General features: G+C 45.1%; 1 protein-coding gene across 5 annotated transcripts in view; it reads left to right on the top strand.

Annotated features, from left to right (window-relative positions):
- The window catches only part of METTL25 (methyltransferase like 25), a 94388-nt gene that overhangs the window by 6612 nt on the left and 62931 nt on the right, over positions 1-24845 (top strand). For 4 of the 5 annotated variants that reach the window (XR_012904943.2, XR_012904947.2, XM_075932517.2 and 1 more), the window contains exons 2-4: positions 9440-9604; positions 15622-15722; positions 22885-23523. Coding sequence is in view for 3 of the 5 variants with exons in the window: in XM_075932517.2 (XP_075788632.1) it covers positions 9440-9604; positions 15622-15722; positions 22885-23523 (905 nt within the window). In the remaining 2 variants the exon portion in view is untranslated. The remainder of the gene's footprint in view (positions 1-9439; positions 9605-15621; positions 15723-22884; positions 23524-24845) is intronic. The other variant, XM_075932524.2, reaches the window with a different exon arrangement.

Consider the following 24845-nt stretch of genomic DNA (forward strand, 5'->3'; position numbering starts at 1 on the left):
TTATGGCAGAGGTAGGGAACCTTTTTTGAGTCAGGGGCCACTGCCCCAGGGAAAAATCAGTTGAGGATCACACAAGTGAGAAGCAAAAAAACTCCTTCCCAAGCCCCTAGTTCTCACTGATGTGGCCTCCAACTGAGACACCTTACTCTCCTGCCACTCCAACCCCCACAGAGTGAGGGGAAGGGGTAGGGAGGACTGAGGTTCAGGGCATCCCAGAGGCCAGATTTACTTTTCTGGTATTCCAGAGTTAGTGGATTTTGTGGACCTTCTTAGACTGGAGTGGGAACAAAAATGAGGGACTCAAAGTGCAGGATAGGGCTGCCAGTGAGTAGGATAGGGATTCAGGATCTGGGTGGGTTGTGGGGTGTAGGATCTGGAAGGGAGTTTAGCGGCTGGAGAAAGTGTGTGGGATGGGAGTACAAGAGGGAGTTTGGGGGAGGAAGGGGATTGGGGTAGTAACGCAGAAAAGGTGAAAGGGTGCGAATGCAGCCAAATACCTAGTTGGGGAAGGAGACAAAGAATTGGGGAGAAAAGGAATGTGCAGTTTCTGCAAAGTAAAATTGTATCTCTCCTCACATCTTCCCTCTGGTCAAGCCTCGCTCTCCTCACCCCATGATTATCCCTGCATTTCCCTATCACCTGCATCACCCCCATGCCTCTCAGTGCAACTCCTGCCCCATCCCATCCTGCCTCTGCAGCCTGATCTCCTGTGTCACCCCATACCCTTCCGTGCAACCTCTGCCCCTCAACTTCCACCCACCCACCCCCTCACATCGCTGTACCCCCAGTGCACTCACCGTCAGGACAGCAGTGCTAGGACTTGCAGCCTTGGGGGAGCAATACTGGGGTGAGGAGGGGAAGGGGGCAGAGTCTCTTCCTTGACCAACCGAGCCCTTTGCCTGCAGGCAGCAGCGCTGGGGCTGGGGCTGGGGCTGGGGCTGGGGTTGGGGCTGGGGCTGGAGCAGGCAGAAACCAGGGCCACCCAGAACTGGTTTCAGCCAGGCCAGGTGCAGCAGGGTGCTGGGGGAGGTGGCTCTCCAACCTACACAAAGCCCGCGGGGAACTGTGCCGCATAGCGCTGTCTCCAGCACACCACGTGTGCCAGCTGTCCAGTCCCCTCCCAAAGCAGAAGGCAAGAGCGGAGATGCGCGTGTGCTTTCCCATCCCAGCTGGCAAGTTAACAAAGAGTGGCAGCCACCTGGGCAGATACCCCTCTTTGATGCAGCCTAGCTGGAGCGCAGCACAGCTTTGTGGGCTGCCACTTTCTGCCTGCCAAGTCTGCACCGCACTCCAGTGAGACTGGATAAAAGAAGAGCAGCTGGCTGTGCAATCAACCCCTAAGGGTGCCGCAATTGACCGGTCAGTGACCACTGCTTTATGACTTCCTCTCCCCTAGGTCTCAGGTAATGCTGGGAGGCAGGTATAGCCCGTAACCTGCTCCACTCGTCTGTACAAGGGAAAGATGTAGCATTTCTACAGAAACCATTCTCTTTATTGAACTGCTACTCACAATCTGTAAGCCCCCTTACTTCCTTGTATGACTACACAAGTAATGCTACAGTTTGATCCACTGAAGGAATTCCATTGATTTCAAGAGTTTTACTCGTGGAGCAAAGTACTCCCAAGACATGAGTACAAGTAGCAATATGTGGTCCTTATAAAAATAAAAATTTTGTCAGGCTATAACCAGATTCTGCATATTTAAATAGTTTCAGTAATTCTTAAAATTTGCATTTTTTATTTTTCTATTTCAAAATTAAAGAGTTCCCCTTGCATGATATAAATTATTTTGCTTGTTTTGCATTACTGAGGTAAATCAGTATTTCAGTAATTTGTAAATAACAAAACTTTATACAAGGTGCTGATATAGTCTGAAACAGGAACACAACTGCAGAAAAATACTGAAACAGAGTAAGGAAGAATGCCAAAGGTTCATTTAAAAAAAAAAGCCAGTGCAAGTTTTTTACAGTAAGAGAAGGGGAAATTAGATTTGTGCATTCTGAAATCACAGAAGGAAAATAATGACTCCTGATAACACCTTCAAATTAAACAACACAGGACAGTCTAACATCATAGGGATGAAATAATCAAACACTTGTTTGTAATGTAATGGATGACTTCTTTGCTTCAAAGGTTGGGGAATTGTAAAGGAATTGGATACCTAAGCTCAGATATTTTTTCTGTTGGGAAGGATCTGCTGAGAGTTCTGCCAAAGAGAAAGTCACAGCTTGAGCTGTTGCAGAACTAATACGTTTATGCATGTAAAATCTGCAACTATTGTGTAATTAACTTTTCCTCCCAGCATGAAAGTACTTTTGCATGGTAACTAGATCAGTTTTGTATTACCTAACAATCCTTTGATTTGGTTCCCTTTTGTTCTATAAATGTCAGTAAATTCTTACTTTAGTTTAATTTTAACTAAATTGGCTTTATTGTTAAAACTGGAGTACAGGCAGTCCCCGGGTTACGTACAAGATAGGGACTGTAGGTTTGTTCTTAAGTTGAATTTGTATGTAAGTCGGAACTGGTACATAATGTAGGGGAAACTCTAGCCAAACATTTCTCCAGAGCTCAGTTTTATTCTCCCACACCTCACTTCCCTCAGTCCTTTATTCTCAAGCTGAGGTGTCTGCTGAGAAAAGCCGCTCTGCGTCTCCTTGGTCTGCTGCGGGGGGGCACTAGCTTCGCATCTCCCTGGTCTGCTGGGGGGAAGCAGCTAGTGCGGGGTTGCCTCACCCCGTTTGTAAGTAGGGATCCGATGTAAGTCGGATCCATGTAACCCGGGGACTGCCTGTAGTTACATTAGCTGCTGGAATAAAATAACAATCTGTACTCAACGGATTCACAGAAAGATGAAAAAGAGATGAGCAAGGACAGAAAGGCTTGGATTTTCCTTCCTAAGCCACGCCACAGAAGGGTTAATGATAACAAAAGTTGGCTCAAGCAGTTCATATGACCAGGAATCATCAAACACTACACTCACAGATAGCCTTAAAAGATCATTGTGATCATTCCTCTGTGATAAGAATGAATATACTCAAATAAAGAGTTTAGCAGTAGGGAGGTAAAGGTTTAACTAGTTAACTGGTAAGCTTCACCCGCAGGATGACTGACAGTCTGAGTCCTATAGCCCCAGTGGTAGTGATAAGAGGGTGTCCTCCTGTGTCAGGAGGGAGGAGTGGTGCAGTGTTGGGGGTGGGGAGGCACAACAGCAGCATGGTGGTAAGGAGGGGGCACAATCCCATCTATAACTGCTAACAGATTAGGGATGTAATAGAGTACTTGATTAGTCAAAAAGCAAAAGTTAATGCTACAGAGTACATTCTCCCCCCCCCCCCCCCCGGTAATTTTTTTAGCAGGCTGGCCAGCAGCCCAGATCAGTCCTGTCTTGCGATGCTACCCCTGCTGTGACTCTGCATTTAAAGTGTATTAGGAGGTAGGAAGGCAGGCAGCCCAGTTCAGTTTTGGCTCACGCTGGATCTGGGAGCTCAGACTATTCCCCCCCCCCCCCAAGAGAGGGGCTTCTGGACACCCTGTGCTGCTGCCTCTGATACAGCACAGGGCGACAAGCAGCTGGTCCGTAAGGGGAACCGATTTTTAAATTGACTCCCTTCACAGACCAGCTCCTGCCTGGCACCCCGCGCTGCTGCCTCTGATACAGAGGCAGCCGTGTGGAATGGCAGAGGGCTCCTTGGAAGTGGGGCTGGTGCACACCGACTGTCAGCCCTGCCCCCAGGTACTATAGAATAGTCGCGTAATCGATAAGAATTCATGAGGTTCCTCAACTATTCAATTAACCGATATTTAACATCCCTATGACAGCTGAAGTCAAAGTCATAGAAGTCCAATAAAGTCACAGAATCTGTGACTTCTGTGATCTCCTTAAGTAAATTGTATCCTTTTATGGTATAGTTCTTAATTTCATGATTTTTTTCCCTCAGAAACTCTACATCATTTAGTGCAGATTGTATGGTACCCACTGAATGAGCAGATGTCAGTTTGTTTGTTTGTTTGTTTCTTCGTATTGTTTGGTATGGCAACATCCCTTGTTTTCTACACACCATTCAGACTTTACTTTGCAGACAGAATTATTAATTTCCTCCTAGGATTTTCTTTGATGCTCATCACTGTGTAGTCTGTAGTGTGTGAGTTCTTCACAAATAGTTTTTCTTCACAACAACTCTGGGAGAGGCCTTTAAAAAGGAAGTTCTTCTGAGCACCCAAAACCCTGGAATGAAGCATGCTGTTGCTCTATATGGAGATCACACATTCAGAGTCCGATCAGAATTAAGAGCTATCAGAGGCGGGAACATGCACAGCGTAAATGGAATTTTAGGAGATTGTATCAGTTAAGCTGCAGGAAATCACTACTGAGCATTGCACATTGCAGTTTTTGTCATAGGTTTGTAACTCAACCACATTTTTGTTGGCACCGGTAAAGACACATATCTGACACAAAGGCTGTCTAAAATGTGTAGTCCATAATTCAAAGAATGAGTATTTACACCATTTAAAAAAAAAAAGTTTCCAGAATTTTTTAACATGGGCATATCTATGCATTTTCCCAACCTCTGGTCTTGGATTGCTGAACTTTTTCCAGCAGAAATGAAACTATATCCACCTGAGGTAGATACTTGACACAGAAAATTTCAGTTGAAAAGGTTAAAGTTTGTCAGAAGTTGTAAGGAACAGAAAATAGGGTCTTAAAATGAGAAGTCTCATGTAATCTTAATAACATAGTTCTTGTCTATACTAGGGAGTTATTTTGTAATAACCCCCTGTGACGGGGTGAGACAGAATTCATGAGGTTACTCAACTATTTAATTAACTGATATTTAACATCCCTATGACAGTACATCTGTCTCCGCGCTTAGCAGCACGAATGCCGGGGGCAGAGCGGGAGACGCAGCCCAAGCGGCGCCGGCGTACAGGGCAGGCGGGAAGGCGGTGACGCATCTCAACGCACCCGCCAGCGTCGCTGACGTCAGCGACGCGACCATGGCAAGGGGGGCGGAGCACCCGGAAGTGAGGGGAGGAGAAATGGACGTGGGGAAGGATAAGAGGGGCAATGGACGGGGCAAGGGGGAAGAAGAGCGCCAGTCAGGAGGGGGAGGCAAGAAGGAGGAAGGGGGAACGGAGGACGTGAACGGGAGGGGAGAGGTAACCCGCACTTACCCCCCCCCCCCCCAGCTGACATACAGGGGCAGGGCAGGCGATTAGCCTCAGTGGCGGTGTTGGAATCGGCCCAGGGAGGGCCGTGTAACCCGTGAGCAGGCGAGTTTAGGGGTAACCCCCCACCTGCTACCACCAGGAGCCCCAGCTCCTGGTGTTAGGGCCCTGGGTCAGGGTCCGGAGGGAGGGAGGGCCCGGACCCCCAACCCCGCCACTGACGAAGAAATTCGAGTGCTAGACTGTGTTGGGTACGACAAATCAAGGGGCCCACAGCGGGCTGGCGTGACACCCCCCTTATTTCAAAATAACAAGTGGAGTGTCCACACTGTCAGGCTTGTTATTTTGAAATAAGGGACTAGTTATTTTGAAATGTGTAATCCTGCTTTCCTTGGGGAATAACCCCTATTTCAAAATTGCTATTTCAAAATAGCGTTAGTGTGGATGATCGGATGCTGCTAATTCAAAATAAGTGGTCTACAGAGGTCTCTCACAGCTGCATTTGTGACTGTTCTGGCCACACCTGCTAGCTCCTCTGCTCCCCTTCTCCTGCAGATCTTAAAGTAGCAGGCTTCAGGAAAAGGGCTTGTGGCATGGGGAGAGCTTTGCCAGCTCCATGCCATACAGCCTCAGCAGATGGAGCCATGGCGGACCCTAGTGCTCCCTCTGAGTCCCCCACAGCTGCCAGCACTCTTGCAGCACCCTCAGCAGTGACTGGCCAGGGATGTAGGAGAGCAGTGGCCTGGACTGGTGTGGAGATTCTGGGCAAGGAGACCAACCTCCAGCATCTTCATACCAGAAAGCACAGTGCTGATGTGTATGGTCAGACGGATGCCTACCTGGCCAACAAAGGCCATACCCAGACCCTTGACCAGGTCTGGATGAAAATCAAGGACCTCCGGCAAGCCTACAACAAGGCCAGGGAGAAGAGTGGACTCTCCGGGACAGCACCTCACACTATGCCACTACTATGAGCAGCTTGATGCCATCGTGGGAAGGGGGCCGATCACCTCCTATCCCCCCGTCGTCCTCGAGTTTGGCCAGGACTTGCCCTTGCGTAAGCCTCCAGGAGTGTGGGGTTGTAGAGGAGGAGGCCAGTCAGGTGACCATGCCTACAAACAAGACCTGCTTCTCACCCTGGAGCCAATCCCCCTTCTCCCCCCCAGGATGTCTCCCAGGTACTGTACGAACATGGGGAAGGCACTTTGTGTGAGTTCTATCACTTTCCCTATATGCATGCGGGGATAGATGATAGGTTGCGAGGGGCTGCGCGCTCCACACTTGGCCTTCTCGGCTTGGTTTCCACACAATAGTCTGTGTACATGTGTGCACATGGAGCACCAGTTTGGGCACTCAGCTTCATGAGACACTCACACAGGAACCCCTCGGTCCTTGTCACAATGTTCTTGTACCAGACTCTGCAGTGGGACACCTTCCCACAACAAGCCACTGGTACGAAGGCTGGAGTCATGGAACCACACGGCAGTGCCACACATGGCACAGTGTCATGCTCACACTCAGTCAGTATCCGCTCCTGGCCAAGCACAGCAATGTAGAGGAGACTGATCCCCTACATGGGAACCTGCTGGGGGGAGGAAGAGAAGGGGACCCCAGTAGCACTTTCTCCAACAAGTGGCCTCTGCCTCTCACACACGCCTGCTCCTATAGCCCCCCAGCCCCCTCCAATGGGCAGGGATAGAAGTTCTCTATCTGCGGGACACCGTGAGTGCAAAACCCAGTGTATGCCCAACATAGAAGGAAGCCGAACCACCCCATTCCCCCCTCCTACCTGCAGGCTCCTGGCCTGGCTGGCACCTTCCCATGCCTGCTTATCCCTGGGTCATGGGTATAGCGATGCTCCCCTGGCACATCCATGCCCGGCAGGAAAGTGCCCACTGTCAAGGCAACATATGGCCTTGCTCGAAACACAGCACCATCATCTGAACTGAGACCTTTGGTGTCGGCTCAGAGATTAGTGCTCAGCTTCATACACAGTGTCTCCTGGCATGACTGCCCCTGTAACTTCTCTTCAGATGTGGGCCAGCTGTGAGTGTGGTGTGTCCACCACCTCCCATGCCATCTTCTCAGCTCCATGGAATCTTCTGGAGGAAATGCACCCAGAAAGACTTCATGTATGAATAGATGGCCTGCCTCCAGTCCCTCATCCAGAGATTCAGTGAGAAGTACTAGGAGCAGGTCGTTGACCAGGAGGAGCACCGGGCTGAATTGGAGCAGAGGAAGACCACTTGGGACCACCTGGCATGCCAGCACGAGACCGTATATGGGTGATAGAGCAAATGGCCTCGTGTATGGAGTGGACCACCAGTCACCTCCTTGCCCTCCCACAACCCATGGTTTCCCCTTTTAGTCCCCTCCAGGAGCTGCTGGGGCCCCAAAACACAGGGCAGTGAGACCTCTCAGGCAGCCAAATCTCATGATCTGATTGAGGGAGACACCAGTCCCAGCCCCATGTCTGAGCCTCCCTTCTTCCAGGTTCTTTCCCCAGTCTCTCCCCTGTTGTATATCCCCCGAATAAACAGACTTGGTTTTTCAAACCAAAAAGGCTTTTTATTTGCTCTGCAAGAGATAGAATCATAGAATCATAGAATAATAGGACTGGAAGGGACCTCAAGAGGTCATCGAGTCCAGCCCCCCGCCCTCAAGGCAGGACCAAGCTCCGTCTACACCATCCCTGACAGATGTCTATCTAACCTGTTCTTAAATATCTCCAGAGAGGGAGATTCCACCACCTCCCTTGGCAATTTATTCCAATATTTGACCACCCTGACAGTTAGGAATTTTTTCCTAATGTCCAATCTAAACCTCCCCTGCTGCACTTTAAGCCCATTACTCCTTGTCCTGTCCTCAGAAACCAAGAGGAACAAATTTTCTCCTTCCTCCTTGTGACACCCTTTTAGATATTTGAAAACCGCTATCATGTCCCCCCTTAATCTTCTTTTTGGGGAAGGGAGAGGTGGGGAAGGAAAGGAACACAGGGAGAATGCAGAGGCCCCTTGTGGGGAGATTTGAGGGAGAGTCTCACAACTGGCCTTGGCTGAAACTCTCCCCTAAGGCCTCCCTGATGAGCACAGCCCCTACATGTGATCATCAAATGGCACTAGTGTCTGGCTGTTCCTAAGCCCTGGCCAGCGTTCAGCCTCTGTCTCACACTCTGGCAGGAAAGTCTCCCCCTTGCTCTCTCAGAAGTTGTGGAGCACACAGCAGGCCGCCACCACAAAGGGGATGTTGCATTCGCTGAGGTCCAGGTGAGTGAGAAGACCCCTGAATCTCCCATTTAAGTGTCCCAATGCACATTCAACGACCATGCAGCACCTCCTCAGCCTGGCATTGAAATGCTCCTTGCTGCCCATGTAGGACTTCATAAGCCAGGGGATCAAAGGGTAGGCTGCATCGCCTAGGATTACAATGGACATGTCCATCACCCCGACTCAGATGGTGCGGGGGGGACGGAAAGTGCCAGCATGCATCTTTTGGAAGAAGCAGGAGTGCCGGAAGATGCAGGCATCATGCGCCTTCGCCAACCAGCCGATGTTGATTCTAATTTTCTAATTCAGTGTCAGTTATTATTTCCAGGTTGTGTTTTAAAATCATTTGAAAATTTGCCACCTTTTTAGTCCTCATCTTAATGAGTTAGATATTGCCAGCAAACAGAACACTTTGTTCAGGATCATTGACAATTGGGGAACTAAGTTACAGTCAGACCTAGATTTTGGGGTGAATGCATTTCTTACTGGAAATTCAGCTATCTAGAGTAACTGAGAGAGATTATAAATGTACTATCTGTAAGTTAGTAGAGTCTGTATATTTAATGATTGTATTTTTTTACTGATACTAAAATATGTTGTCTCTAGGAATCACCTTGGGAAGAAAAATTTTAATTAAGGGTTAAGAGTCCAGTAATACATAGTGCTGAGAGAGAGAGAGGGCATTCACAGCAGGCAAGAAGTTAAACGAGAAGGGATGGAACTTTAGCCAAAATCTGCTGCTGTTTAAGTAGCTCTGTTGACGTGAATGGAGTGAATGGATTTACCTCAGATTTATATTAGTGTAACTGAGTGCAGAATTTGTCCTAAATTCTATAAAGAAAAATAAAATATGAAGAAATATAATGACTTGTCCAGTTCTAAAGGGCAAAATATTAATAATCTATTGTATTTCTTATTTGTTGTATATTCTCCAGTTCAGAGTAGAATAGCAATATAATTGTTAATTATTGTTAACATAACTTTTCCCTTCACTTTCCACACAGATAACTGCAAGTTTTCCAATGTGTTTTGTGAAAATTCTCAGAAGCTGGTCAATGTGCAGTTCTTTGCACTCGCTGCTAAATACCATTCCTTGCCAAGCCTTGATGTGTGTACTCCATTAGAACAGATGCTTGGAGCACTGAGTGGAAAGCAACAAGAGAGATATGGTATATTGGAATTTATTTATCTTACAAAAATCTCAGCAAGTACTATGGTGGCTAAGGTTAGATGAGTCTCTCACTTTTACTGCTCAATTTACTTTTATTATTAGCTACTTAGTCCAGTACACAGATTTATAGGATTTTCCCCCCCTGAAATGTGAGTAAAAGGAATCATTGCACTCCTATGGCTGTAGATGTTTCTAAGACTCAGCCTTAGATGGGGCTAGCTAGGAAGGCAGACTGAGAGACTTTGACATGGTTCAATACTTAGGAAAACATCTAGCTCTATTCCCGTTATTGTTAGTACCCTGCATAGATACAAATGTCTACCCATAGATATCGATATCTGCGGATAGAAATCCATGCAGCTGTACTGCCTCCAGCCCCAACACCAATGGGGTTGTATGACCCTCAGATAAGAGACATCTTCATGGCTGGGAGGAGCTGCTGTCACGGGGCACTGGCTCCTGGGAGTGGCAGCACCATGCAGCTTTCCTTTAGCTGCAGCATCTCCTGGGAGTAGAGCCCTGGGATCAGCGGATACTGATTTCTATCAGCTGATTTTCAGCGATCCATGGCCCACAAGAGCCAGGATCGCCTGATACCTGCAGAAGCACAGGTAAACATAGCAACAGCAGCCTGCCAGGGATTAGCGGGCTGCCCACCCCTGCTCTAGTTATTGTTTCTCCATGAGCAGAGTGAGTTTTGATTGGTATTTTTGGTTGTGTTAAAAGCTTCATTAAGATGTCTTGCAGCAGGCTCACCTCAAGCTGTTATCTCCTATCTGAAGCATCAGATAAGGGCCTTGAATTTTCCTGAAATCAATGGGATTCCGCATGGGTACAGGGATTCACTTCAGCAGATGCTGATAGGTCACAGTTAGATAAGAGACCTCCACAGAAAACCCAGAAGGTGGAGACAATGATGCATATGATTGTTGTGGGTATTTTTGTGGCTGGAACTGGGTCGTCTTATGTGTTTATGTGAATAAAAACAAGAAACATGAGTGATTTAAGATTGCTTTTCAGCATGCCCAGTAGGCATCTGCTAAGACTTCAGCACTTCTCAATATAATGTAGGAAGGGGGGGCATGCTGGATAAATGGCTGCAGAGGCATCATTTTACCCTCCACAAATTAAGGCTGCCAAGTCAGTATACATTTACCTATTTTTGTGCTCCATTCTTTGAACTTCACAAAACTCTTCCTTAGAAGAGGATCTGGTTCATAGAATCATAGAATACTAGAACTGGAAGGGACCACGAGAGGTCATCGAGTCCAGTCCCCTGCCCCCATGGCAGGACCAAATACTGTCTAGACCATCCCTGATAGATGTCTATCCAGCCAGCACAGCTGGAATTCCCCCATCAATTTGGCTCCTGCAAAAGCTATACTGACCAAGAGAAGATGGTAGGCTCTTGGCCTCTGTGTAGATGCCTGGAGAAGCCCCATCCACCAAGGACAAGGCTGGAAAAAACCTCTACCCATGGTGGGCTGGCTGGCAGTGTCCTGGCCACGGGACCCCGCTGTTTGGAGCAGTCCCAGCTGAGGGACCCTAGCTATTCAGCACCAGCTCTCCATGCTTAATTAGTTAAATGATTAACATTAAAATTATATAATTTAACCCGTTAACTTTTTAATGGGTATCCACATCCATAGGAAGATCTTGAGGAGCAGCACAATACACTGCAAAAGTGTTTAACAAAATAAAAGCCTCTTTTTAAAACTGGAAAATTCCCTGCCAATTTTCTCAAACTGCACTTTTCCCCTATAGCATTTCACTGGCTTAAAGCTGTATGGTTTTTCATTATACTGCAGTATATCATTTATTATCACAGCACGTCTGAAAAGTGGAAAAAGTCTTTTAGACACTAAAAGTCCCTACACAAACAATAATATTTAATCTAATAATTTTACATCCTTCCTCTTTCCCTCCCCCATTCTGAGTCCTATTTTGATGAATGAGCACAGGACCAGACTGGGAAAAGCTGGGAAGAATGAACATAAAGACATTTATGTACCATTAGTAATATAACGATAAACACTTTTTATATGCAGGTAAATGTGTAGGTAGAAAGAGACACTAATTTTGTATTGGAACCTCAGCTGGTGTAAATCAGCCTAACTGCAGGATTTGTCTTTTTGCTTCTACTCAGTTTAAGCATTGGGATCTCAGACTTTGCTCACTTAATATTTTAAACATCCTCTTCTGGGCGTTGACCTTCACATTGAAACTCAAGGGAAAGTATATAGCATATATTTTATAACAATATTGCTGATTTGGGACCAAGATTTGCCCAGTAGTTCCCTTGAGCAAAATTTACATTTTTTTCAACAAAAGTTTTATCTGAACAGAAAAACAGAATATTTATTATTTGGGAAATATTATCTTTGAAATGAAAAAAGTTGTAAAAAACACGGAAATGAAGATCCTTATATTTTGGTATCTGTGATACTCTGTGCCTCTTCTTCCCTGCCCCCTCCTGATTTAGATCTAACCATTGGTCAGCAGCCTTTTCAAACCAAAGAGCCAAACTACATCAAAATTTAGAACAAGTGGTAAACAAAAAGCCATATAAGAATGCCTATTTGCATGACTGAAAACATACAACTTAATATTATTGATAATTGACACAATGATTAATAATAGCATAAATGAAATATACTAATAGACTACTTGATGGGACTTCTGTTGCTGCATCTTTTTGCACATTGCTTTTAAGTTTACATCATAACTGGTCAAATTCAGCTTCATGCACTTATTTAGGCTATCTTCTTTCATCTTATAGCAGGAGGCTGGGGATGTGAGGGTGCATGAGTTTTGGGATGTGAATGTATGAGGGGCTCAGGGCAGGGGTGGGGAACCTTTTTTGAGTCAGGGACCACACAAGTGAGAAGCAAAAAAAAAACCCTCCAGAAACCTCAACCCTCATTGATGTGGCCCCCAACTGAAACACCTCATTTCCTGGTGCTCAAGCCTCATGTGGGGAAGCAGGAAGGACTGAGGTTCAAGACCTCAGGCCAGATTAACTCTTCTGCAGTTCCAGGGTTTATGGATTTTGTGGGCCCTCCCTAGGCTCTGGAGTGGGGCCAAAAATGAGAGGTCCAGTGTGCAGGACAGAGTGGCTGCTGAGTGGTTTAGGGATGGGGGTGCAGGATCTGGGTGGGAAGTAGGGTGCAGGAGCAGGCTGGGAGTAGGGTGTCTGTCCATGGGGAGGGGACAGCAGTGGTCTGTGGGTAGGTGTCTGGCCGGGGGGAGGAGACAGGAGTGGGCTGAGGGGTTCAGGGTCTTGGCACAGCTGGGGGTACAGGCTCTGGGTGGCATTTACTTTTTTCCCCAGTGTCTGCAATATTGTAACAATCATTCCCATATTGCAGCCAGACGCTGCTCCACATGGGTCACAGAATAAGTTAGGGGCCCAAGGACCGAGTCTGGAATGGAGGTGGGAGTTTGGCCGGCAGGTCCAGGCACAGATGGGAACTGGCCCACTCAGTTGCACTTTTGGTACCTCTTCAGGTTGGCCAGGATTGGCCATGGGGCTCTCTGGCGGGTGCAAGTTCACAGCGTACGTGGACTACATGAAGTGGGGGAGGAGCAGTGCATGGAGCAGTAGGCCCTTTGGGGACACGATGGCAGCTGGGTTTGCTTTTGTCCCAGGTCTGGCTTCCTGCTACTCCATTGGCTGGATTGTGGCCAATGGAGCAGCGGGAAAAGCCTGCAGGCAAAGCACCTGTGTTCTATGTTGTTCCTCCAGCCAGGGGACAGGGAAAGGGAGTGCATGCATGCACAGAATTGTTTTATGTCTCTGGCTTTTTCCCTGATTGTGCAGCGAGGCTCAGGGCTTCCTCCAGCACCCCACCCCTGCAGGAAGCTGGCACTGGCTCCAATTTTGTAAGGGGTGTGAGGCTGCAGCACTAGTATGGGTTCCCTTTTGTGTGGGGGTGGGAGCAAGGGGAGGACTGAGCTCAAGCTGTGACCCATATTTGACTCCTAAGTGAGCCATATATGACTTACGAGCCATAGGTTGCCAATCCCATCCTAACCTATCTGAAGATCTAGAAAAGCTGTCAGATCTCATCTCTTGGAATAAGATTGCATCAGCACCATATTCTTGTGTGGGAGGAACCCTAAACTTCTCAACTGGAATGGTTACAATTTTGTTTTTTTAAGAGAATCTTGGGGGTCTTTAAGGATTTTTACATTTAATGAGAACCTTCAGAAGTCCTCAATAAATAGTAAAAATTAAATTACAGACATTGGTTTCTCCCATATGCTTTCATTTGTTAGTTTTAAAGTTTATTATTTTCTTTTTGTTTGTTCATAACTTATATATTAGATTCAAAATATTGGCATAATAGTTTGTTATACAGTACCAGATGTTTAAAAAGTGCAGAGATCCTATAGATCTTGGAGAAAAGTAGGGAAACTCTGTGATTCTCATGAACTCAGTTCAACCTTCTACTCTCTTTTAAATAAATAATGCTCTGGGCATTCTTCCCAGAATGATCTGATTAAGGAGTGAATGCGGTTATTGTCTGATTATCAGTTTCTGGATAAATTAAGATAGTAATACAAGAAAGAGGAAAGTGAATTAATTGAGTGGTTATGCAGAAGCGTGTCTTTAATTGTTCTGTTTTCTGTTCCATAACTGAGCTTTTGGGGTTCAGTTTTACACATCTTACTTCACAAGTATTTTTTGTCTCTGTCTGTGTGACCCCACACATACAAGTATAATTTCCTTCCCTCTATACACACAGCTATCTCCTGCGAAATCTCTTAGGCTTTGTCTACAGCAGTGATTCCCAAACTTTTTGGCATCACGCCCCCCTTTTTGATTTTTAAGAAACTCTCACCCCCCCGCCCAAAAAATAGTAGCAAAACTTTGGGTGGGATTGACGGGGGAGAGGGGTGGCTGGGTCACCTCGCGCCGCCCCTGGAATTTCTTCACACACCCCTACGGGGGCATGCCCCACAGTTTGGGAACCCATGGTCTACAGCAGTGGTCTCCAACCTTTTTACACCCAAGATCACTTTTTAAATCTCAGAACAGGCGAAGATCTACCGCCCCGCCCCTTCCTTGAAGCCCTGCCCCCTCCTTGAAGTCCCGCCCTCTCTATTCTTCTGTCCATCACTTGCTATCCCCAGCCCTTACTTACACACTCTGATAAACAGTTTATTTTTAAATTATGCGATATATAAAATTAAAATCATGTGTTTATAGTTATGAAATAAATGGTCTGTTTTTTATTCATATTTAAATCTAAAATGAAGCATTTATAATTATACATTTTGTGGGGACAGAGTTCTGCGGCTGGGAGCAGGGGAGAGGGAACAGAGTGTCAGGAGGTCAGAGGACAGGGTTCTGCAGCAGGGGACAGGGTGCCGGGGGGACAGGTTTCTGCAGCTGGGGACAGGGTGCTAGTGGGGACAGAGTTCGGGGAGTGGGGATGGGAATGGGAACAGAGTTCTGTAGCTGGGAACAGGGAAGTGGGGACAGCGTTCTGTGGCTGGGGATAGGGGAATCCCCTATCCCCCTCCTCATCCTCCTTGATTGGATCCACCTCGTCATCTCCAGCCTGATTCTGGCCTGCATATTTATATCTGCCTCTGGAAATTTCCACTACATGCATCTGACGAAGTGGGTCTTTGCCCACGAAAGCTTATGCTCCTACACTTCAGTTAGTCTATAAGGTGCCACAGGACTCATCGCCGCTTTTGCAGATTCAGACTAACACGGCAACCCCTCTGATAATTGTGTGTTTGGTTAGTATTGCTCCCAGTATTACTGGTTTTGCTCCTGTGTTGTTCAGTTTCACTAATTCATCTTTGATTCAGAAATGTAATCAGAAGAGCATTCTTACAACTTCTTAGAAAACAAAACTGCAACAGTCCAAAACCACTGATATATATTAAGATGTAAACTTTAAAATATATATGTTTATAGATAGATGCTGATTTCATTTGAAGACTATGAAGGCCAGACAATCCAATTGTATTAATATTTCTGTTTTTCTGATCTTTCAGAAATCAAAACAGATGAGTTTATGAATAATAAGAAATCTCATGAAGTGCAGGTGATGTCAGAATTGATAGACAGCATTGCAAATTTTTGTGGTGTAAAGCAGGTAAGAATGTACTTGTTTCAGTGTGTATTAATATATAATTTACAAAGCTGTACTGCATGTTGTCACAAATTTTGTGTTCATTGTACCATAGTGATAATACTAGAACAGTAACTGATAAGGAAGCAGAACTTTATTCTCCACATTCCATTAGATTCACAAATAACAAATACAACAGGATACAGCATCTAACAAGTTTTAAATGTCAATTTTTTATTTTTGCACTAAATAATTGGAATTTCACTCCTCTTTAGATACATCCACTTTTGGCAGATACATACAAAACACACATTAAGTGAGTGAGCCTTGTTGGTTCAACCACTACTGACTCCAGATTCATAAGCAAGAGGTTACAGTAAGTTTAACCACTCCACTACTCCTTAGTGGCAGTCTGGTTGTGGATACTTTGATCTCTACAATTTCATATAGATGTTAAATAGTATGCAACATGTGTGTCTGTACGACTCAGTAGATGAGGCAAAGGAGAAGTTGCCCATCACAGTTTTCTGAATACATTCTGTGGGTATCCAAAGGTTAGCTGTGTTAGTCTGTAACTAATTATTTATTTACATATTTGTTAGTCTCTACGGTGCTACAGGACCAGTTGTGTGTGTGTGTGTGTGTGTGTGTGTGTGTGTGTGTGTGTGTGTGTGTGTGTGTGTGATATTTGTTAGCCTCTATGGTGCTAGAGGACCAGGTGTGTGTGTGTGTGTGTGTAAAAATAATGAGTTCATGGGCACATTCTATGGGTTTGTCTACACTTTGAACTGGAGGTATAAATTCCAGCTTGAAGATACATACTCATGCTACCTCAATGGGAGCTAGCATGCTAAAAATAAAGCTGTGAGGGATGGGCTTGCCACCTGAAGTACCTATCCTTATGAAACGCTAGAAATGTACTTGGGCAGCTAATGCTTCCCATAGTTTGCATTCCCATTTACTACATTCTAATTTTAGTATGCTGTGTCAACCAGAGCTAGAGCAGGTATGTTTCATTGAGCTTGAAATGTACACATATCCTGAGAAAAAAGATTGGAGTCACCTTAATATGCTTACTCTGATTCCTGCTACAGTTGGTGCAACTACCAACTCTGTCTTTATTTATTTGACAATTGACAATGCATATTTTTGAAACAGCGAGCATGTATATTTGTTGGTTCTTCATCGAGTGGTCGCCGTGGGTGCTCCACTCTAGGTGTTGGGCTTGTCCCGGCGCCGCTGATCGGTGGCTTTTCGTAGCTGTAGTTGGCGAGACCGCGTATGCGCAGCAGCCGCCACGCCCCGTTTGAGCCGTTTCTCCCGTTGAAAAGCCTCCAATCAGAGGTGCCAGGACGAGCCCGATACCTAGAGTGGAGCACCCACAGGGACACATCTCGAAGAACGATCGTTACTACACAAGGTGAGTAACTTCCCCTTTCAAGCATCTTTGGCCAAATAATTGATTCTTTGGTAGTTGTTTTGTAAATAAAACTTATGGCCATTGATTTTAATGAAAAATACTGCTGTTCAGTGTCTCACTAAATATGAAATGCAGATGACTTTATGTTAACTTTATTCTATCATTCAGTCACATACTGTAACAGAATTTATTTGTTCAGTTACAAATCCTTAATATATAAAAAGAGCTTTTCTGTTTGTAACATTTTTAAAGAATCGCCCTTTTAGTTATTACAAAGCAGCCTCTTTTGTTTTAGTTACCTTTAAAAAACAATATGAATTGTAAAGTTTTAGGAGAATTTTTTCCTTATTGATTTCTTTCAATCCTGCTTACAGAACAAAATATATATAACGTTTAATTAAATAATATAGAGCAATGAAAACCCAACACATGTTTTTCAGCAGCACAGATGTCCCCTCAGGGTGTTTCTTTCAGAAATTACAGATCACTGAAAGACTGAAAAATGCCCTTAACTTCACCTCCATACCTATGAAGTAGAATGGGTGGTAGAGGATATTGTTCTCGTATGGTGTTTTATTATGCATTATAACAAATAATAAAATAGGTATAAGGGCAGAAATGTTATGCTTATTGTAATCACTTTAAACATAACTTAGTTAAAACATTTTTTAAAATATTAAAATTTTAAAATAAGTTTTCTACTCCATTTTAGATTGTTCCTAATACCCACTGTTACTGAAACAATAGCATACAAATTGAACTTTATATTAATGATCTTTGTTTCATTCTGAATATGAGCTAGTCTAATTCTTGGGTTTTTTTCTCCTTTTCTCTTAAGTTTTATTTGGAAGGTGCAGTATGCACAACAAATTCAGTCAATGTATGAAACAAATAAGGTTTAATTCCTTATTCATTATATTTAATTCTTGTCTTGGTGCTGGGAAGTGCTCACAGTCTTCCGGAAAATTATGTCCATGCTTGTATTGGGCCAGGAACTATGTTTAAACATAGTATCCAGCCCAATATGAACAGGGCTGTTGTAGTTTTATTATGCCATCGAATTTCATTATAAAAGTTCATACTTGGTGTGTATATCATAGTATATTGAATATCTTTCCTTATATGGAGTTACAGCAGCTGGGATTAATTTAATCTAGTATGTTTGTTTCAGCATATAATTACTGTCTATTTTTAAATCTTTTCATTTTACAAAGACTGCAAATGTTAAAAGTGTATGGTGTTTATTTGTATTGTTTTTTCACTATATAACAGAAGAAAATATCTTGCCAAAACAGTTGTACAGCTTTACATCCACTAGAGGTCATGATAATAGGTTTTAGAACAGTTCACAATCTGAATGTATGTCCACTTAGTTCCTTTCACAGGAACAATAATCCAAATGCTATGTGGAGGTAGGGGTGTTAGTTTAAGCATGACACATTCTACATTACAATAATATCTATCTTAGAATTCCATCCTGTCATAATTTCTTTACTAACTGGCAAAAAACGTTCCACATGTCCTTTTCTTGTCTTCTTTTAGATCTTGGTGGGAGGCATCTGGTGTCATGGTGATGAGGGTGGCAAGTAAATTATTTTTACAAAAGTTACAGCCAAAATCTGTCTCATTCCTCTTCCACCAAAGGTGTGTGTATATACATGTCACCCAAAGAATTTAAGGATTCTAGTGTAACTAGATGAATAACATAGAGAAAACTGACAAAAAGAAAGCAACAGTTAAAAAAACTCTTGTTTTTAATCCTGGTATAATATCTCTGGATCATAAATTCAGTGCATAATTAGTTTTTACCCCAAATAATAAATACTCTCTGATCTGTGTAGTCCCTTTTTTTACTTTTGATCCAAAAATATCTTGGTTACTAATTCACTGTCAGATTTCTTGACTTGCACAGAAATTATAGCATCCTCAAGACTTACAAAAATAAATTGATCCTTTTTTGTTCCAGCCTTGCTGAATTCAAAGGTACTGCTTGGTTACTCAGTATGTGCAGTTCATCCTAAGTCTGGGTCAAATCTTTTATATCTGTCCACATGGTTTGGCATAAAATCAGAGCAGATGTTCAAATGAGATATGTTAGAATCTAAGAATCCTTGGATCAGGCTATTCAGGAGCATATACCTAACAAACAAGGTCCTTATAATTCTTAGCAGACACTGGCTCAGAGGAAATTTTTGTGACAGTCTCCATTGTGTTGAGAAGTGGCTCTCTGTGACCTACTCAAAAATCTTACAAAGCATTGGGCTGAGTACTCATGTAAAATCAAAATTCACATACTGCAAGATGGGATTGTGCAATGTCCTAATGTAGACATGCCCTCCGATATCTGCAATATACCTCTGCAAAATCACCCTTACATTGAAGTGATCTTCCTTGGGTTGGTTACACAGAATTGGCTTCCCAATTCTACCAACAGTAGCTCAAAGTGGCTACATTTGGGTGTCTACACTACAGCACTAATTAGAATTAGTGCATCTAGACTTAAAAACTAGTTCGAATTAGCGTTTTGCTAATTCGAACTAGCATGTCCACACTGAATGGACCCTGAACTGAGGTTAAGGATGGCTGGAAGCAGTGCCGGCAGGGCATCAGAGTAGGACTTAGAGCGTGGAGCTGCTGCCTCAGGCTAGCCGAGGGCTGTGCTTAAAGGGACCCGACCCCCACCCCGGACAGACAGTTCTCAGGGGTGCCCCGCTTGTAAAGCAGTCCTGGGTTGGATTGCCCGGAGTACCCACACTGGGCACATCACAGCACTCGGCCGTCAGCCCGGCTGCACTTGCCTCAGGCTGCCATCCGGAGGGGGGGGTAAATCAAGGGGCTTCAGGAGAGTTTCCACCCCGAGGAGCCCGCAGAGCCAGCCCAGTCCTCCCCATCGGGGGCTCGTACCCCATTCCTCCCTCACCTCCTTCCACTTACCCCTCCCTAGCCCCCCTTCCTGATGTTCAAAATAAAGGACACGTGTGTTCAAAAATAGAAACTCTCTTTATTGAACAAAACTGGGGGAGACTGGGAAAAGAAGGTGGGAGAGGGGAAGAGAGAAGGTGGGAGAGGGGAGGGCAACTAAAATGATCAGGGGTTTGTAACAGGTCCCATATGAAGAGAGGCTAAAGAGACTGGGACTTCTCAGCTTAGAAAAGAGGAGACTGAGGGGGGATATGATAGAAGTCTATAAAAGCACGAGTGGTGTGGAGAGGGTGCATAAAGAAAAGTTCTTCATTAGTTCCCATAATAGAAGGACTAGAGGACACCAAATGAAATGAATGGGTAGCAGGCTTCAAACTAACAACAGAAAGTTCTTCTTCACAAAGCAAATAGTCAACCTGTGGAACTCCTTGCTGCAGGAGGCTGTGAAGGCTAGAACTAGAACAGAGATTAAAGAGAAGTGAGATAAAGTCATGGAGGTTGGGTCCATGGAGTGCTATTAGCCAAGGGGTAGGAATGGTATGATATTCTTATTGAATATCGCATGATATTCTTATTGATAAACTAGGCAAATATAACTTAGATAGGGCCACGATAAGGTGGGTGCATAATTGGCTGGATAACCGTAGTCAGAGAGTTATTGTTAACGGTGCTAAATCCTGCTGGAAGGGGATAACAAGTGGAGTTCCGCAAGGGTCTGTTTTGGACCCGTACTGTTCAATATCTTCATCAATGATGTAGATATTGAGATAGAGAGTATGCTTATTAAGTTTGCAGATGATACCAAACTGGGTGGGGTTGCAACTTCTTTGGAGGATAGGGACATAATTCAAAATGACCTTAGCAAGTTAGAGAAATGGTCAGAGGTAAATAGGATGAGGTTTAATAAAGAGAAATGCAAAGTGCTCCACTTAGGAAGGAACAATCAGTTCCATACATACAAGATGGGAAGCGACTGTCTAGGAAGCAGCATGGCGGAAAGGGATCTAGGGGTCATAGTGGACCACAAGTTGAATATGAGTCAACAGTGTGATGCTGTTGCAAAAAAAGCAAATATGGTTCTAGGTTGTATCAACAGGTGTGTTGTAAGCAAAACTCGTGAAGTCATTCTGCCGCTCTACTCTGCACTAGTTAGGCCTCAGCTGGAGTACTGTGTCCAGTTCTGGGCGCCACATTTCAAGAAAGATGTGGAGAAATTGGAAAGGGTACAGAGAAGAGCGACAAGAATGATTAAAGGTTTAGAGAACATGACCTATGAAGCCAGGCTTCATGAACTGGGCTTGTTTAGTTTGGAAAAAAGAAGATTAAGGGGGGACATGATAGCGGTTTTCAAATATCTAAAAGGGTGTCACAAGGAGGAAGGAGAAAATTTGTTCCTCTTGGTTTCTGAGGACAGGACAAGGAGTAATGGGCTTAAAGTGCAGCAGGGGAGGTTTAGATTGGACATTAGGAAAAAATTCCTAACTGTCAGGGTGGTCAAATATTGGAATAAATTGCCAAGGGAGGTGGTGGAATCTCCCTCTCTGGAGATATTTAAGAACAGGTTAGATAGACATCTGTCAGGGATGGTGTAGACGGAGCTTGGTCCTGCCTTGAGGGCGGGGGGCTGGACTCGATGACCTCTCGAGGTCCCTTCCAGTCCTATTATTCTATGATTCTATAATGGTGTCCCTGGCCTCTGTTTGTGGAAGGCTGGAGATGGATGGCAGGAGACAAATGGCTTGGTCATTGTCTTCGGTCCATCCCCTCCAGGGTATCTAGTGTTGGCCGCTGTTGGCAGACAGGCTACTGGGCTAGATGGACCTTTGGTCTGTCCCAGTACGGCCATTCTAAGCTCAGGGCTCAGGATCGGGGGTCTCAGTGGACCACCTTGATTTTCATGCACACCTGCTCCTGGGTGGCCAGGATGGCAGCTCTCCTGCCCTAGACGGCCACTTTCCTGTGCCTAGTGCGGAGGTCATAGATGAGGTCCACGATGTCTGCACTAGACCAGGCAGGTGCCCGCCTCTTGCGGACCTGGGCATGCTCCCAGGAGCCTCCAGCCTGGTCCCGGGAAGAGACCGAGGGCTGGGTGGCAGCGGGTGACCAGCTCAAGCCGTGCCAGTTGCAGGGTCTGCTGGCTGGGTGCTGGCAGACTTGCACCTGGCACAGGCACCGTAGCCAGCCCGTGCCCCTTTAAGGGCTCCAGGGCCAGGAGGGGGGCAGAAGAGTTTCCCTGGTGGTGCCCAGAGTGGCCACCAGGGCAGCCTGGGGAGGGCTAGCCTCCCACTAGTTCGAATTAAGTGGCTACACAGCCCTTAATTCAAACTAGTTAATTCGAACTAGGCGTTAGTCCTCGTAGAATGAGGTTTACCTAGTTCGAATTAAGCGCACCGCTAGTTCGAATTAAGTTCGAACTAGCGGTTTGCATGTGTAGCACCTATCAAAGTTAATTCGAACTAACGTCTGTTAGTTCTAATTAACTTTGTAGTGTAGACATACCCTTTGAGACTATGGTCTGTTCATTTTTATTCTACTTTTTTTTTTAACTAAAGGAAATTGCACGCACAAAAGTACATTAAAAGACTTAGAAAAGTCAGGACACTGAAAGTCATAATTAGTTCATTGACTGAATTTCTGTGGTAGAACTAAACCAGTTTTAACATATTTGGTATTTTAAAAACAGAAGCTGAGTAGAATAAGAATTAAGTAAATATAGAACCTGTGCTTCTTATTTGTAGGAGACTGTTTGTTTATTATCAGCATGTGTTTGATACATGTCTTCTTTTTTTGTTAATTAATGTGGTACATGCTATTTTTTTATTTATTCTATTATCCTTACTCTAGGTGATTGACCTGGGCTCTGGAAAAGGCTACCTAAGCTCATTTCTATCCATGCAATATAAACTAAAGGTTTATGGAATTGATTCCTCAAATACCAACACTCATGGAGCTAATGAAAGGAACAGGAAATTGAAGAAACACTGGAGAGCTTATCAAAGTCGGGCAAGAGCAAATGTAAGAGGCCAAGTGTTGGAAGAGTCAATGGAAAGGGCAGTGCAAGGTGAAATGAAATGTAGAGCAAATAGCAACGAAAAGCTTTTAAGTACTAACAGTCTTTTAAGTCAAGACCAGGTGAATACTTCTGATTCAGTTCCTTTGGAAATTTCTGGTGCTTTCACAGACTCGGCTATGTTGAAAACCAATAAACAAACTGAACCTCATTTGTTGACTCAGCCACAGTCTGATGGGAACAAAACATGTGAGAATGCTTTTTCTCTTCTAAATATTCTACCTGCTGATGCTGTAGAAGCTGTTTCTTCATCCAAATATAATATGGAGCTCTGTGAAGAGGAAAAAGAGCAAAGAAAAATGTCTTCCATAAAGGCCAAAGCAAGCAAGTCAAGTGACTCAAGCATTTATTTGCCATTGACCTCATACATCACTGCAGAAACAGAACTCCATGATATCATTACAGATCTGGAGGTTATTTAATTTATTAACATTATTTTTGAAATACAAGTGTCTGATTTTCAGTTGCTTTTGCCCCTTGTGTACACATTTTCACCTGTGCAAAGTAGATTGCTGTCAACAATGTGAGTGGAGTATTCTGAGTGTAAAGCTTCATAGCCACTTTGTATACGCATTTTTCACTGGTGCATTTTTTTCTTATTTCAGTACATATGCTGAACTACTTTTGGCTAAATGAATTCAGCACTACTTAGGGTTGGGGGGACTTTTGGGATGTTGGGGACTGCTGACTCACAGAAAAATCAGTCAGGAGCCACACACAAGTGAGAAGCAAAAAAAGAAGAACCCTCACTGACGTGGCCCCTGACTGAGAAGCCGAAAAACACTCCCTCACATATCCTGTGGGATGGAAGGAAATTCTGCTGCTGCTCGCCAGGTCCTGGAAGTGCCCGGGCTGCTCTTCCCCCCTCCCCAAACATCCAGTGCAGTACATAAAACACCGATCTGTTGCATGCTGGGGACTTTCTTCCCCTGCTGGTTTCCCGTGCACGGGGGAGGGAGTGAGGCGGAAGTGGGATTCCGGGGCTGTGCCAGCTCCAACTGCTCAGGCAGCGCATGCTGCCGTGGGGAGCAGAGGAGCAAGGCGCGTGCTGCCCGAGCAGTTGGATCTGGCGTGGTCCGGGATTCCCACTCCCTTCCTTTCCCCCGTGTAGGAAGGCAGCAAGGGAAGAAAGTCCTCGGAGTGTGACAGACCAGTGTTTCAGGTACCGTGCCACTGTTTGGGGGACGGGGAAGCAGCCCGAGCACTTCCTGGGCATTGGCACGCAGCTGCAGGATCCCCGGGTACTGGTCCCTGTCCCCTCCCACCACCCAGACCCAGACAAATACCCTGTCCCTTGCCCTGGCACCCTGCCCCAGAATCCCTGTCCCTTGCCCCAGCACCCTGTCCCGTACCTCGGCACCCACTGGCATCCTGTCCCCTGCCACTACACCCTGTCCCCTGCCCCCACCAGCACAGTTGGGGTCATGTTAGTGAGGCTTGTATGTGTTTTTGTATGTCACTTGTGTGGCCCCGACTGACTTTTCTGTGGGTCAGTGACCCCTGATTCAAAACAGGTTTCCTGCCCCTCTCATAAATAAAGACAGCGCTGAAATATTGTGTTTAACATAATATTTTATTTAAAAATAAAGCCTGGCCAACAAGCCCCCAATTGGGGCCAAGCTCTCATCGGGCCACAGCATCATAACACTCCTGTACCCCCCACCCCAACTCAAAATCTGAGCCTATCGTACAGTGGAACCCCCTGTCCTGAGCCTCTCACATCACCAAACTCCTG

The sequence above is a fragment of the Pelodiscus sinensis genome, chromosome 1, assembly GCF_052426305.1.
Source record: "Pelodiscus sinensis isolate ZL-2025 chromosome 1, ASM5242630v1, whole genome shotgun sequence".
NCBI classification, from domain to species: Eukaryota; Metazoa; Chordata; order Testudines; family Trionychidae; genus Pelodiscus; species Pelodiscus sinensis.